At 35.3% G+C, this 15,795-nt stretch overlaps 1 protein-coding gene across 1 annotated transcript; it reads right to left on the bottom strand.

Annotated features, from left to right (window-relative positions):
* Positions 1-3,500: 3,500 nt before the first annotated feature.
* Positions 3,501-15,541, bottom strand: LOC121430410 (solute carrier family 13 member 5-like). Its single transcript, XM_041627703.1, has 15 exons — positions 15,533-15,541; positions 14,859-15,124; positions 14,191-14,391; positions 13,213-13,266; positions 13,098-13,137; positions 12,428-12,449; positions 11,101-11,254; positions 9,414-9,533; positions 9,050-9,145; positions 8,798-8,902; positions 8,149-8,243; positions 6,889-7,019; positions 6,061-6,222; positions 5,380-5,517; positions 3,501-4,530 (listed from the first exon to the last, which is right to left on the bottom strand). Exons 1-15 carry the CDS (start codon positions 15,539-15,541, stop codon positions 4,384-4,386), a joined length of 1,740 nt encoding a protein of 579 aa, XP_041483637.1. The 3' UTR covers positions 3,501-4,383.
* Positions 15,542-15,795: the final 254 nt, after the last annotated feature.

Genomic DNA, 15,795 nt, shown 5'->3' with positions numbered 1-15,795 from the left:
ACTTTTGATATGGCCCATTTTCTGAAACCTGGTTTAAGGTAGGCAATGCTCCAACTCTGTGTTGAAATTAATGGAAGTAAAAAAGTGCAAAAATTGCATTTACATTATGTTTCCTATCTTTACTTCGCTCTTTCCTCAGTGATGAGGGAGATTATTTCAGTAATCATTCCCAATTTGTTTGATTGGAGTACATAATAAGCTGAAAATTTAATGTTCTGTTAGAGATGACTCTTTGACTGAAAAGATACTTTAGGCCCAGCTGATTGTAGATTAAACCCTACATAGGTTATACTTATGGTATGACATTCAATACATCTAGATGACTCCGATCCAGTCGTTTTAACTACATACATGCCTAGTTTGCTTTTATAGAGTGCACCAACATATAAGAGGGGCAAATGCCAGTGGGTATATGGGGGGGGGGGGGCAAAAATAGTATTTTGCAAATTCTGTCACTTTCTTTTTTGTTCTTTTTGAAAATTTCAAAGGTGGTCGCCTCTGTAACTCTATCTCTTTTTACAGGAAAATGTTAAAAAAATGAAAGAAAGAGTTACCTTCAGTAATCCCATGACGATAGCGACAGTCAGAGACAATCCTACCATCACAACAAGAGCTGTGATTTCGAGTCCGTAGACGATGACACGAAAGAAACCCATCCTGGTCAACGATCACGCGGTATACGCTTTAATGTTTTCTATACACAACACTTCCAAATCTCCTAGCAAATCGCTGCGCTCTTCGATCAAATTTGCATCAAATTTTCATTTCTTAAAAAAAAAATCGACTACGCAGCAGAGTGCCAGTATGCTCACCAACCAACGCATTTGTATATTACTAGTAGTCATGTAGTGCAGTCAGCCTCCAAAATAGAAACCATTATTCATGTATAAAATACAATATGAAATACTGCATCGTATTAATTATGCGAATTATTCAAGTTAATGTTCAACTAGATTAAACAAATCGCAGGGTTAAATTGCACGGTACAAAGGTCACAAAGCAATATTAAAAATAAAGTTTACAAACTATACAGATATTTTGGTATAGGTCAAGTCCACCCTCTAAACATGTTGGACATGCAAATGAGAGAGTCGATCATGTCCCTCACTCACTATTTCTTTTGTGTTTTATTGTTTGAAATATAGAATATTTCAATTTTTACAGATTTTACAATAAAGACCAACTTGACTGAACCATAAAACGTTAAGGAGATGGTAATTCCATGTGTTCAGGGAGGAATGAAACTTTGTTTCAAGGACAATGAGAAAATGGGAATAAATCATATTTCATATAATGAAATACAAAAGAAATAGTGAGGGATGTACAGGATGAGCATATAACTTTTTTGTGAAATTAAAGTGAAACTTCAAAATGTCATAACTTTCTTATTTTACAACCGATTTTGATGAAATTTTCAGTGTTATACTCATTTGATTTTTCTCTTTTTATTCAAGTAAACTTGTTGGGGTGGATTTGTAACTTTAAAGACCCACATACTGATTATGTTACTCCTCCAAAGTATTATGACAAATAGGCAACTGTAAAAATTGAATACAATATCAAACAACCTGTAAAAAGTATACAACCTAGGTTAAAAGTTTAAAAAGAATTCTGAAAAGTTGTAATAACATCTAAACTTTAATATTCAATCTTTAATCAATTAGTATTATAAATACTGAAAATGATGCTTAGACTTCAAGACTTTCGATGAAAATCTAAACAATAATAAGTTACCGACATTGTGTAAAGCATTTCACTGTGTACATGTTTGTAAGCATTACCTGAATTTGAAATGTATAATTATGCAATCGGTTTGATTTGTTTATGATTTATCAGATTTATATTCAGTTTAGCCCTGATCAGCTTCTTTGGTTAAGGTAAGAAAGGCTGAGGAAATTAACCCACTGCTTAAAAATCACGCCCCTATGATAAGAAAAATCGACAAATGAAAATTATTAAATAGAACCACATAACATACGTTATTCCTTTTCATTTTCAGTTTATTTATTTACACATTAACAGCAAAGTAAACACAGTTTGCAGTCCTCAGAATCAGTATAAGAATCAATTAAAAGTACACTGAAATACATAAAATACAATACATTGAGAAACGTAGTTTATAGGTAAAAGGAGAGAATTGCATGGGATGGTGGGCGTTTTCGCCTCAAAATAGGGTCAACTTTCGCAATTTTCATTTTGTCAGGAAAGTATCATTGGTGAGTGATAAGTTAATTATGTGGAATAATGAAATAAGTCATTACTTATGTCATAATACACTGTTTTTATGATTTGAGACCTTTTACAATCTTTACATTTCATTTGCATCAGTTGGATTAAGGAATAGGGAATTCGGATTTTAATCTTTTAAAAGGAATTTAAAGAACAAGTCCACTCTAACAAAAAGTAGATGTGAATAAAAAGAGGAAAATCCAACAAGCATAACACTGAAAGTTTCATCAAAATCGAATGTAAAATAAGAAAGTTATGACATTTTAAAGTTTTCTTTTGCTTAATTTCACAAAACACTCACTATTATGCACATCCTGGTGGTATGCAAATGAGGAGATTGATGACGTCATCCACTCATGTAAAATCAGAAAGTTATGACATTTTAAAGTTTTGCTTATTTTTCACAAAACAGTGATATGCACAACTCGAATGAGACAGTCGATGATGTCCCTCGCTATTTCTTTTGTATTTTATCATATGAAATAGGGAATATTCAATTTTTTTCCTCATTGTCAAGAGAAACAACGATTGATTCCTCCTTGAACATATACAATGAGCATTATTTAATACCATATGATTCAGTCGATTTGGTCCTTATGTCAAATCTATAAAAGAAATATTGTATTATTCAAACAATAAAAATCAAAAGATATAGTGAGGGACATCGACTGTCTCATTCGAGTTGTGCATATTACTGTTTTGTGAAAAATAAGCAAAACTTTAAAATGTCATATCTTTCTTATTTTACATCCGATTTTGATGAATTTTTCAGTATTCTGCTAATTTGATTTTTCTCCATTTATTAAAAACCACAATTTTGCGGGGTTGGACTTGACCTTTAAAGATTTATTTGTGTGGGGGTATGTCACTGGCAAGATTCGGGTCGATTTTTAGAAATACTCATTGACACATATAGGTATATTATTGTTATCATCACTTCTGTGTTCTTGATTCTAATATGATTAATGTAATTTCGCCTTTTATATATACATAAAAACTTCATCGATTGTTTTCTTCTTCTTCTGGAAACAGTACAGTCCACCGTCTGGTGTATTGTCGTACTGGTGATGTGCAGTGTGCAAGTGTATGTACATTATCTGATAAAAAATTGCTTTCAGCAATCGAAATCAAATTTGACTCGAATTTGGTACAAAAACACTTGTTCTTTTCCAATCGCAGAAGAGTTTTATCAATAATCATCTCACCAATACGGTGCGAGACAGAGGTGGGTCTTGGGTATAATAATGTACATTTTATTTATTTGCTAGAATGTTAAACAATCCCTTGATTTTCTGAAATCAAAACAGAATTTCCACGATTTCCAGGAAATATGAAATAAATATCCATGCCTATATAAGCCGACGATAAATGGTGTTTTTATGTAATATTTATTAACCCACAAATCTATTCCCCGTTGTAGAGTCGGGAGCATACAAAGAAAATGTACTAGGATGGTCTAGAAACGGACAAAAATCCCCACACACAGGTCGACATCAGCCTGTGATCTCCATTTTCAGTCTCGTGGGTTGACAGGGTGAAATTCGTCTACTGTTTAATGCCATTCCGTCCATCAACGTTTCGTCTAACAAGATTTCAGTCCACTAACCATTTGGTCCAATAATCACTTCGTCTAATCACCAATTCGTCTATTACCATTTCGTCTCATAACCAGTGGTCTAATATCCACTTTATTTTCATTTATTTAGCCAATTGACACTTCAATTAAACCAATTACTAAAGGTCTATATGGACTAAAATGGCTATTGGACCAACTGGATATTAGAGGAAATGTTGATTGGACGAAATGGCAATTAGACTATGTGGATAATGGACGAACTGATGGAAGACCAGATGATTGTAGAGTTGGTAATTGGACGAATAGCATTAGACCAATTGGAAATAGACCAGTTGAGAGGACACATGAAACTCTCTAAAAGTTGATCGCATTGCGGTAATCATAATGCCGGCCTGACGTCTGGACCCTAAATCTTTGAAAGCGGGGATGTCTGAAAATTGAGTTTGAATCCTGGGAGAAGCCCTTGATCTATTTCTCACAACAGAGAATGAATGAGCCAAGGGTCGATAAATCTTCCTGTCTAGTTAGATGTTGGTCTTGTTTCCTGCAATCAGATCAACACTTCGTGTTGGAGACGATTATGTTGTCGTGGAAGTTGTTACAGATGTCGTTCCATTAGCCCAAACAGGGAAGGTATTGACATCGAAGATCCACACACCTAGAGTATTGATACTAAGGCTGAATACCAGGATGCATACGATTTTCATCACTATACCAGCATTCACCTGTTTAGGATTGAATACAGGGCCAGGTCAATAAATGTCAAAAATTAATATTTGAATTTTTGGGAAAAGAGTACGCTGCATTTGACTATTATTGTCCTTAAAACTATTGCAGGGCAGTAGCTCTTATCATACCTAGAAAAAAAAGGGATTTTTGAAAATTTCATGTCGATATCCTAACGTCGATGTCTTGAACGGTGTCAAAGGTATACCCGTCTAGTCCCGTCCTGTCTAACCCCAGACGATTCAAATCCTTTAGAGATATTCTCCACATTAAGAACAAAGGTTGTGTGGAGGAGGTAATAGCACCTCCCAAGTACAATCTAGCCATGCATACACAGAATTGTGTGCAAAACAGAATAAAGGCTTTCATTAGTAGTTGCTTTCGATCTGTTGGAAACTTTTTGAAGAGCTCTGATCAAGTGGAATCGGTATGGCGCTCCAAGCCTGCTAAAATTCGTACCCTACTATCAAACAGAGAGACTATGTGAAAACTCGTGAAAATGAGCAATCTGTTGGCAAATGATATTAAAAATTAATGAAAATTTGTTTAGATTCTTATCACTCGACTGACAATGATTGGTCATTTTGATCAATCTTTGATTTACGAGTGAACATGAGATGATCCTACTTTCAAAAGTGATCTAGCATTTCATTTACCATAATGGCATCAAAATGTGCGACGAATATGATAACCACGTGAAATACCAAATGTGCATTCAGTTAATTTGAGGACATTTATTGTCAATGTCACAAAACTGAGTCCTTTTCTTTGACGATTACTTTCACCCTTCTTTTATAAAAACGATAACAAAATTCATTAAGAGTTATTGTAAAGGACAAGATACCTACCATATCAAGTACTGAAAGGTTGCCGTGTGCGAATGCTATGGCGTTTGGTGGGGTAGCCACTGGTAACATGAATGATGTGGAGCACGCAATGAGTGCTGCTATCATCAGGTATAGCGGGTGGATTTCAAGACTGATGGCCTGATCATAAGAAAAAATACAATTCAAGAGAAAAAAAAAGTTCTGGAGACAAAGCTGTTCATATTAAATCGAACCTAATGATAAAAGACAAAAAGTCACTCCAGAATTGTTTCTACTTGGCAAAGACAATATTGAACGCTATAAAATGGTACTTATTTATCAGAAAGAAAATTCTGGGTATTTTTTTTACAAGTAATTAACACAAATTAATCTTGTCAACTTTACTTGAGACATGGATAGGAAGAAAAATTTAACAAGCAAAAAAAGGGGGTTTTTACTCCAAAATGAAAGTGATTTGGTTCAATTTATGTATAATACACGCAGGACCCCACCCCCCGTTTCCGAGGAACATGGCCCACGTTCGAGAATATTTGCTCCATATTAAACAATATGCACAGGAGTGAGTAAGAGGCGGATCTAGGAGTTTTGCGGGGGCCACGGGGAGGCCCTAAATTTTGTCAATTTTGACTGATTGACAGCATAATGACGTGATTGCCACCATCCCTTTCCTTTGATTCGCTGCTTATGTATCAACAGCATTACCAATTCAGCAAAGATGGGTAAAAAAATGGTGGCGGTCGCTGTGTTGCTTGAAATCTCTGTGAAGATAGCTACGATTGTTGAGATGATAAAATATAATGCCAAAGGAGTTAGTGAAGAAAATACCGACAATTCCGTTCCTAACCACGTGGAGAGTCCTGATACCTACAAGTAAAAATATAATACCTCCAGTATGATCTTGTATAATAATAACTTATCAACCAATTAATCTAGTTAATCAAGGTAACATCCAATGGAGCAGTCACTCAATTTGAATTATTAGTAATATTGCTTTCAAAATTACAGATTTGTTTATTCAAGCTCATGGTCATGTTTATCATACATCCAAACTTTCTTAGCCATTTAATCATATTCAAAAAATAGTACCCAAAACCGCTACTTGAAATTTAAATCACAACAGTGTTTCCATTCGATCAGAAACAACAGAATCATAATTTTTTCAATCATGGCGACGTAAAAGCCTGAAGCTGCATCGTTAAAAACTATATGTTGAACATATCAGTTGATTTGGGTTGAGTGCGTATGTCATATTGACCTATTCTTTAACTAAAATTCATGATCATTAAATGCAAGGACAAATTTCCATCAATTATGAATAAAGTATGCAGACTCAAAATTAACCCATAATAAGATTGCACTCTACCTTAGCTGCCAGAATAATGAAATTACATGTGGACTTTGCGAGCAGCATAAAAGCTGAATAAGTAAGAGCAGAAACTTTGCTCAATATATTTCAATGTTGATATAGAAAAACTAAGACCGAAACGTAAACTTAAATTCCTCATTCATTTCTAAAACGAGCATGTTTACCTTACAGCCATCAGCAAGGGCCATTCCACCTCCAATCAGAATAATAATATTCCATGCTATCTTCTCCTGTACGACAGGCCAAGTTAGCAGGGGTGATATCTGGGCTTCTTCATCATCACCTAGATCATCGTCTAAAACAATAGACAATTAATATCAATTCACCTTATTTATCAACAAACTACCTCTAGCCTACAATCATTGAGCGGGGCGGCTATCTCCTATGATTTTAGAAGTAGTGCAAAAAAAAAGAAAATAACGAAAAGTGCGAGAAAAGAGAAGAAGGATCTGCGCCAAAAAGAAAGGTCTGTGTCAGGAATGTAGCTCTATAATTATTACCACGATTATTCAATCGAGAAAAAATATCGGTCATCCAGATAGTTTGTCTAGATTGTTTGTAAACAACAAAAACGGCATATATTGTTTGTCTGGCAATACTTATAGAATAATTTATCAGTTACACGTAGATTTACTTTCAACTATGAAATAAGTCAAACCCTTAAGATAATGGCGCGTTCGTATTCGCTTTAATTCGCGTAACATCATGGAAATGAATAAATTAGAACTAGAATAAAAGTATCTTTATGTTCGAAGTTATAGAAGGAACAAATATACCGGACGTTTTTTCGGAAGTGTAGTGGAAAGTATATCATCCTCGAATGGTCCGGCAATGTTACTAATTTTTCTCGGTGCTTCGCCCCTCGGAATAAATGGTAATTGCCAAACCAACCTGAAAATAATTTTTCTACAATACACTCTCAGAATATTTGTATACTACCATATATACGTGTCAAAAGTTCATACATTGTGAAAGAGATATCTATACTTCTCCAACATAAAATTGAGGGAACGTTTCATATGAATTACTACATTATTTAGTGAACCATCTGTTATAAGTGTCTTCATTGTGACAGGGATGCCCAAAGTTTTCGTGGATATAAACACAAGAATCAGTGAACTCTCTTCTATTGTTATCGGTGTTTAATGCGAAGGAAATACCTAGATTCCTCCGACATGAAAATTAGAAATCAATACCTTATTTGCTATAGGTAATACGTGCTATGAGTGTCTCCATTGCAAAATTGACATTTGTTTCGATAAAGTCGACAGTAAAATGTTGAAACCACCATCTAATGTAAAATGTGTTATAAGTGGCTGCAGGGATACCCGATATTTCTCTGACACGAAAATACGAGGATTAGTACATTATATACTGTAGGTAATATGTGTTATAAGTGTCTTCATTGCGACAGGGGTACTTGCCTCGATTTCTTCGGCACAAAAATGTAGGAAGCCTTGATGGGAAGGCAAAGAGGAGCAAGGAGATGAATATAGCAGAAGTAGCATCTGTGACGTACCTGGAATGATTATGAAGAGAAAAAATGTCGTTATTGATGGCAAAGTAGAATAAACACTTTCCTAATTTTTAAGGCGAAACGGCACGTTTTTGTAAAAGTTTTTTCTGTAACATCAATTTTTTCGATTTTCCCAACAAACAAAAAAACAACAAAAACAAAGCACTTTTAAATTCGGATACATTCAGCGATTTCGACTTTCGGGCATAAACCTGCATTCATGATAATAATGAATGATTATCACGCATTTTAGGCCCATGAATGTTCTTATTTTGTGTGTTTCAATAGCAATATTTTATTCGTAGGAAGTGTTAATGATAATTTTAAACATTCGGATTGTGACAGCTTTTTATCCTTTGCAAGACATGAATATTATACAGATATCGACTGATTGACTTTCAGATATGATTTTCCAAGATTCTATAACATGGTTAATAAATAACACGCCTTCATGAAGTTAGCCATGAAGATAACAATAAAGATGAAAAGATTGTTTTCATTTTTAAGATTTCGAATGTGATATATTTCAGAGGTCTCCTATATTGTTTGAACCTTACCCTTTTAGGAAGCCTATAGACCAGCCACTGACAAACTTAGGATCTCTCGTCAGCCAAAGACAGACTAAGACCACCAAATGACCAAGAATAGCCCATTCAGCAAACCTATTCATTAGACAAAGGTAATTGTCATGAAAAAAAATTATAGGGGCAAAGGATTGATAATACACGAAAAAATAAACATAAAACATATAATTTTAATTTGGTAATTTGTGGAATATCTAATGTAAAAATGTATGAATGAAAACTTACGACATTTTACCAAGAGCCGTGTAATTTTTCTGGATCACCATTTTCGCTCGCTCTTCTTGTTCTTTGCCGACTTCCTTATCACTCCTCTTCAGACAGCTAAAGAGAGAAAAGTGTGAAATGTGTAATGGTGTCATTCGCGCCAAACCAAAAACTTTGCCCCTAAACATGTACTGATCTACAATATTTACATTGCAAAAAAAATCAGTCTTTGACAAACAGATCATGCTCTAGTCTAAGATTCAGGAATTGTTTCTGAAGGCAATCAGCGATTTGTAGGTGCAAAGTATTGTTTCACTTCTTGTAGTGAGTGAATCTACCCTGATATTGTTTTACTGAGTCCATTTTTTTTTTACTTTATACTCACAAGAAATCAAGGTACATAATTTGTAGCCAGATCCAACAGATGAAAAGACAGACAACCATGCCAGGGAATGCAAACATCATCCAGGTACCATAGTTAAGACCAGCCTCGGATCCAAAGAGTCTGTGAGAAGGGGGTTTATACTATAGTCAATCAAAACACATGAGTCGAGTAAAATGCACTGAAATCAAATACAGAAGGGCCATGAATGTTCATGTTTTAAGGACCAACTTTAGATCTAAGAGTTGTATGATCATTTTGTCAGGGTGATGATTGCCTGGTTCTTATATAGATGACTTCTGAGCGGTGTCACTATGTCATGCTCATATTTTGCGGGTTAATTGTTAATACTGAATATTTTAAAACAGATAAATTGATGAAATAATCGAAATAGGGCTCAGGCATTGATGTCATATAAACCCAAACTTTCTTTGGTCAATAAGACATTTAATTTTGATGATGTATATTGACTGCCAAAACAAAGGAGTGGAACTCAAGATTTAGATCATTCATTTCTTAAAGGTATTTCAGTCCCACATAGTTAGAGTAGGAGCAACGTCAAGGACCCCAGAACGGTTATACGTTACTTGGCATGAAATGTCTACTTCCAATCCAAAGGTCAATTGATTCCCTTCGGTTACAAAGCGCTGCGCACACACTACTCCCTGTTTGGGCCACTAAAACAATAATTAAACACCTCAGAATGGTCAGCTTATTCCATGCAATTTATTGTCCTCTTCTGCTGAATAAATGATATTTAATGACTTTCTTGAATTCCTCAACAGAGGATGCCGTCTTCACAGCAACAGGAAGCTGCTTCCATAGCTTTGCAGCAACCACAGGAAAGGATGTGTCACCTGCTCGTCTCTTAGAAAAGAGCCAGATTGATGAAGATGAACGAGTAGTACGAACTTGAGAGCAACGAATTAGGATGGTCTCAATGTATTTCGGACTCTGGTGATTTAGAGAGTTGACAATTAGCAGGAAAATGTTGAAGGCTTCACTCTTTCTCACGGGCAGCCAAAGGAGCTGCCGTCGCAGAGGCTCTGTGTGAGTCCTTAGGAAGGAAGAGAAGACTAGCCTATCAACTGAGGTATGTAGTCTCTGAAGTCGGTCCAATTCCTTTTGTCTAAGGAAACTGAAGAGACTCTTACAGTAGTCCAGTCTGGAAAGAACAAGAGTCTTGACAGCAGCATGTCATGTTTGCTGATCAATGAAACATCTCGCTCTTCCCAGTTTACGAACGTGATATTTATCGTTTCTGCAGACCAAGGTGGCACGATGACTGAGCTACGAAGAAGATTCAGATGTTACTACAAGATTGTGAATAAACTTACATGACTGGAAAGATTTATCATTGATTATCAGTCTCACATCCTTCATGATATCAGATGGAAGATGATGAGAACAGAGACAAAGAATTCCGTCTTAGCATTGTTGAGTTTGAGCTTGTTTTAACTTCATCCAGTCATGAATTTCAGTGATACAACAGCTAAGTATGCAAATAGCAGAATCAACTGCCTCTGGATCAGTTGGATAAAATGCGATTAATGTAATGTTTTTTTTTTATTTACCCTGTATGCTTTTGAGTAATGTTCGCTCCCTAAATAACAAAGCCGATGAAGTGAAGTTTGTTGCTGAGAATGAGAAAGTAGATTTAATTACAAAATAACTGAAAAGTAGTTCTTACGTTTCAACTTGCACATTAAGTACCACATTTTGACCGGTTGCCGTCAGGGTCGCTATGCCACCGATGCCGGCTGCATACGGGACGGAGAGAGTGATCCCCTTGCAAAGAAGACGATGTCCCCGCTCGCTGCGATTCTCCCTCGTAAACCGGTTTTCTTTTTCAGTCTCCATCAAACGTGTTGGCACGTCGTCGAGTACTTTAATGATCCTGATATACAAAGTATACACTTAAAAATAATCATTTAAAATAATAGACTTTTAATATGCTGAAGCCTTTTTTCCCCACATTTAAATATTGGTACAGATCTCTTGAAGCAAAAATAATGACGCTATAAAATGTCGAAAAATCTTTCCGCTTTCAGTAGTGAGCACAACTTACTTTTGAAAAGTTCGTGAAAAACGATTTCCGCAGAATTTGGAAATAGCTATATGAATAAAAGTAGACGTTAATCATGAAGAACACAAGGACTTTAGCTAGGAAGATTGATATGGAGATTTCTTTTACCTTTTTATCTTGTTTCCTTGCCCAAAACACTTCACAGAGCGCCATTGCGTCTCCCCCCCACTCTCCCCTACACCGAGGCCATCCATAGTGATGATGCTGGTGTCTGGAATAAACTTGTTTACATTCAGTTATGTTCTCAGATCCAGCTGGCACAAAAAGGTAAAGGTTGTTGGGTGGCAAAGTACTTAAAATTGTTTAACTGTATCTTCCTTATTTCAGTTGGCTAAAATGCCAAAGAAATGTACCGCACAGTCAGTTTGTTTTCGCCTTCCCCCCTTGAAACAGCGTGAAAATTAGCGTTTCTGCGCAAACCAATTTCTGCGAGCTTTACAAAAATGGACAGTGTAACATTCTGTCATATTTTCTACATTCATTTAATAGATGAGAATTTAACCCATGAATATATGTGAAATAAATATCTCCTTGTATTTTTTTTCAATTCCCAGGACTTTTTCAAGTGTAAACTTTTTGTTAATACACACTGTATAAGAATGTGTGGGGCACTGATATTATTGGCATATTGGTGGTGAGAACTTCTATATAGAATAACCCCTCCTTCAATTCACGGTTAATACATGCATGAGTGAGAGATGAAAAGGGACAAAACAAGTGATGTACGGGTTTAACTTTTTTCGAGGGGTAGTATGACCATGGAGAAATTGATTTGAAGGAGTTGAATGGAATTGAAGGTTTATTATCATTTCATTACAGCCAGTGCATGGCTAAATTGTGAAGATTTACAGAGTAAAAAAAATATATACACAAACATAAACAGTGAAATGTGTGATGAAAATAACCCAAACAATGGCAGTTTAGATAGAACTGTCCAATAACAAATCAACATTCTAGTAAACAAGGAAAACGATGATGATTTATATAAACCAGATTTATCATAAAATTCGTCTGCTTCTGAGAAAAAACGGTATAGTGAAGTGCATATAGGCTACAAGTGAGTACATCATGCGCCGGGGAAAATACAGATTAGGGATAATTTATTACTTCAAATCAAGAAGTCAGTGAAGAAAAGTATTTTACGATATGAATTGCAAAATATTGATTATTGTTTAGTACTCTTCGGAAAAATTACAGGTTTAAGTGAATACACAATGAGTTTTTTTTATAAAAATTATTTTCGCAAACAATACAAGTAATATAACTTCATTATATAAGTTCAAAGAAATATATAAAAATATCGACAATTTTTAAACAGAAGTGTACGTAAAATTTATGAATGAAGTTCAAAATAGATTTGATAGTTACATGCTGAAGATACGTTACTGACTCGAATTACTTCATTGAATAAAATTAAAGCGGCTGGTTATAATTTAAAAAATCGGTTGTATATTTGATTTCCAATAGTATTTACATGCAAATTTAAGTGAGAAGGCAATAGAATCGGATATTTTTTACCACTGGATATATAAAAATCATTATTTATGATACATAAGGAGGAAAATATTTTAAGAAAATTTAAGTTTATTAAGGTTTGGAACTTTGTAATCAATAGGGCTTAACGAAATGGGGGAATATACTCTTGATAAATAACGTAAATTATGACAAAGAGAGAACATTGTGTTATCGAAATCAAAATAATAAAATAATACCTACTTGTCGCCATCTGCAATTTCATCAAGTTGGATATCAGTCTCTATTCCATGTTGACTATTTCCACTTAAGTCCTACTTCAGAATTTGAAAAGAAAATGAATTTATACATTATCTAAGATATCTTCTGAAAAAAAGTAATATAAACTTATGTTGACTTGTTTCTCCTCAAAATATATTTTTAAAAGGGCTTCATGTACAGTGTTTTCATTTATATTGGACCAAAGATTGGCCATGCAGTGAGCGAACGCTTCAATCAAATATGTACAGTGCAATCGGAACCTTTTTAAAATTACATTTTTGCGATAAACAGGTTAGTCTCCAAGCTATTGTTGAAAAATTAATAGAGAAAAGGGGGAATAGGGAGGGGCGCTCCCAAATAGACTATGTTCCAGACAAGCTAGTGCCCTGCAATATTTATTGATTGGCTTGTGATACACCATTTTTTATTGTTATTCTATTAAATCCGGCCCCATTGGCCGAAGGACCCAAAACATATTCACAAAGAAAACAGCGGACAACCAAAATTTCGGGGTGGCTCCACTCCGTTTTCATCCGCTCCAGACAATGGACAAAATGGGCGAACAATGAAATCACAGTGGACGGATGCTCGATGGATGATAGAGTACACAACGGATACATATCGTTTTCTAGCGGATGGCAAGGTTATTTTCCGTTTTACATCCTAACTGCATCTGCAGTGGGACCAGGCCTTTATGAAGGAAGTGGTGCTAGCATAGCCTATGATCAAGGCGGAGGTTGCAGCTTTTGTCTTTGCCTTTCAAGTCTGACGCTACGCGGCCCCAGATATATTCGATAACATCTTTTTCCTTGAGAGGTCAATTATAATATGTGAACGAGATAACAGCAATACATTTCCAACATAATATATCAAATCATAAGCCAATCTTGAGACCAATCAAAGAATCAATCGTGCAATATCTTCAAAATTCTTTCGTCTTTAAGTTCTGTATACATTAACAAACCAGTACTTGCCTCAGCAGCAATTGCATTTGAATTTCCGACATTTTTTTCCATATCTTCTCCAATCTCTTCATTGTGTTTGTTAGATTTGAGTTCGTTGAGGACAGTCTGAGCAATGGGGCTCATCATCGCAGTCGTTGCCGTGTTGGTCATGAATAATGATAAAAAAGCCGTGGTTAACATGAAGCCCAGCATCAACCTGTAAAGGAATGTCTTTTTTAATGAATTATAGCAAGGACTAAAAAAAAAATCATCATCTAATCGATGACAGGAGTTTGCTATTCATATTAAACAGCAATGGCAACATCTTCATTACACAAGGACTGTTATCCTTTAATTGTTAATAGATGCATTAAACAACATCCTTTGTGAATGATGACTTAGATGAGTAGCGGACAATTTTCTAAGGTTCCAAAAACTACTTTCCATAAACATGACTTTTCCCTCTAACCCAATTATGTTGATCATTTTTAAAATAAAACATACAAACCAGATTAAATTTACTACCAGATAGCAAAGTTTTTGCTTAGTGATTCCTTGGTTGCTCGCGGTGCTCCCTAAATCAACTTTGCAGCCCTCTATAGCATTTGCACGAATGTACATGTATTTTGACATGTAATAAAAAAAATCCCGAACAACTCATATTCCCTAGCCCCTCCCACTCACCTTCTAGAATTAGCACCAACAAGCATCAGAACTCGGAGAGCGATTCGCTTGTGCAGGTTCCAGCGTTCCACAGCTGCAGCCAACATCAAACCCCCGAAGAAGACAGTGTTGGTATCTGTGAGATAGTTACTACAAACATCTTTTGACTTCTGGATACCAAAGAGCGGGAAGAGAAGGATAGGGAGGAGGGCTGTAGCAGCCAAAGGAAGGCATTCCGTCATCCAATAAAGCGCCATGATGATTATGCAGTAACCCATGTGACCAATCTGGAGAATGAAGATTTTAAAACTTTCGTAGATAATGCATTGTTGAATGTTAATTTTGGTATTCCGTTTTATATACATATTGACAGGTTTGATAGCATTGTATGGATCCAACTTTAGTCGGAAAAAAAGGGGGAGGGTATATTCCATCCACAGTTCTTGGTGAAAAAATGTGGATAAAACTAATTTCAAATAATAAAATATAAAAGAGCGAGTTGGGATATGACATCATCAATTTGCTATAGAATATTCATAAAGACATGCCTAGAACCGTTTCAATGGAATAATGCAAATCTTTAAAAAGCCATAACTTTGTTATTCTTTGTCCGATTTGGATCAAATTTTCAGTGTTTTGTTTGTCTGATTTTTCTTAATCTGTTCAATCCATATTATTTTCAGCCCGGAGTATACCTTTAACATCTAATTCATATCAACATCGAAATCCGTTCCTCCATCCTAAAGATTATAATGAATAAGATATTAGGCACCTTTCGCAAATCTCTACAACGCGAGATTAAAGTCGGGTAACTCAAAAGTTAAAGTTAACGATTAATCATAGACTCGCATTTCTAGATTGATTATACATTACAGTCAATACAGTCAAACGTAGAAAACTGTTTTACAATCATTGCAAAGCTTTGTGTTACAGGCCCTATAGATCTTGCTTTTCGTGT

This window comes from Lytechinus variegatus, chromosome 1, assembly GCF_018143015.1.
Source record: "Lytechinus variegatus isolate NC3 chromosome 1, Lvar_3.0, whole genome shotgun sequence".
NCBI classification, from domain to species: domain Eukaryota; kingdom Metazoa; phylum Echinodermata; class Echinoidea; order Temnopleuroida; family Toxopneustidae; genus Lytechinus; species Lytechinus variegatus.
The sequence above is the reverse complement of the archived record's forward strand: the minus strand, read 5'-3'. Positions and strand labels throughout refer to the sequence as shown.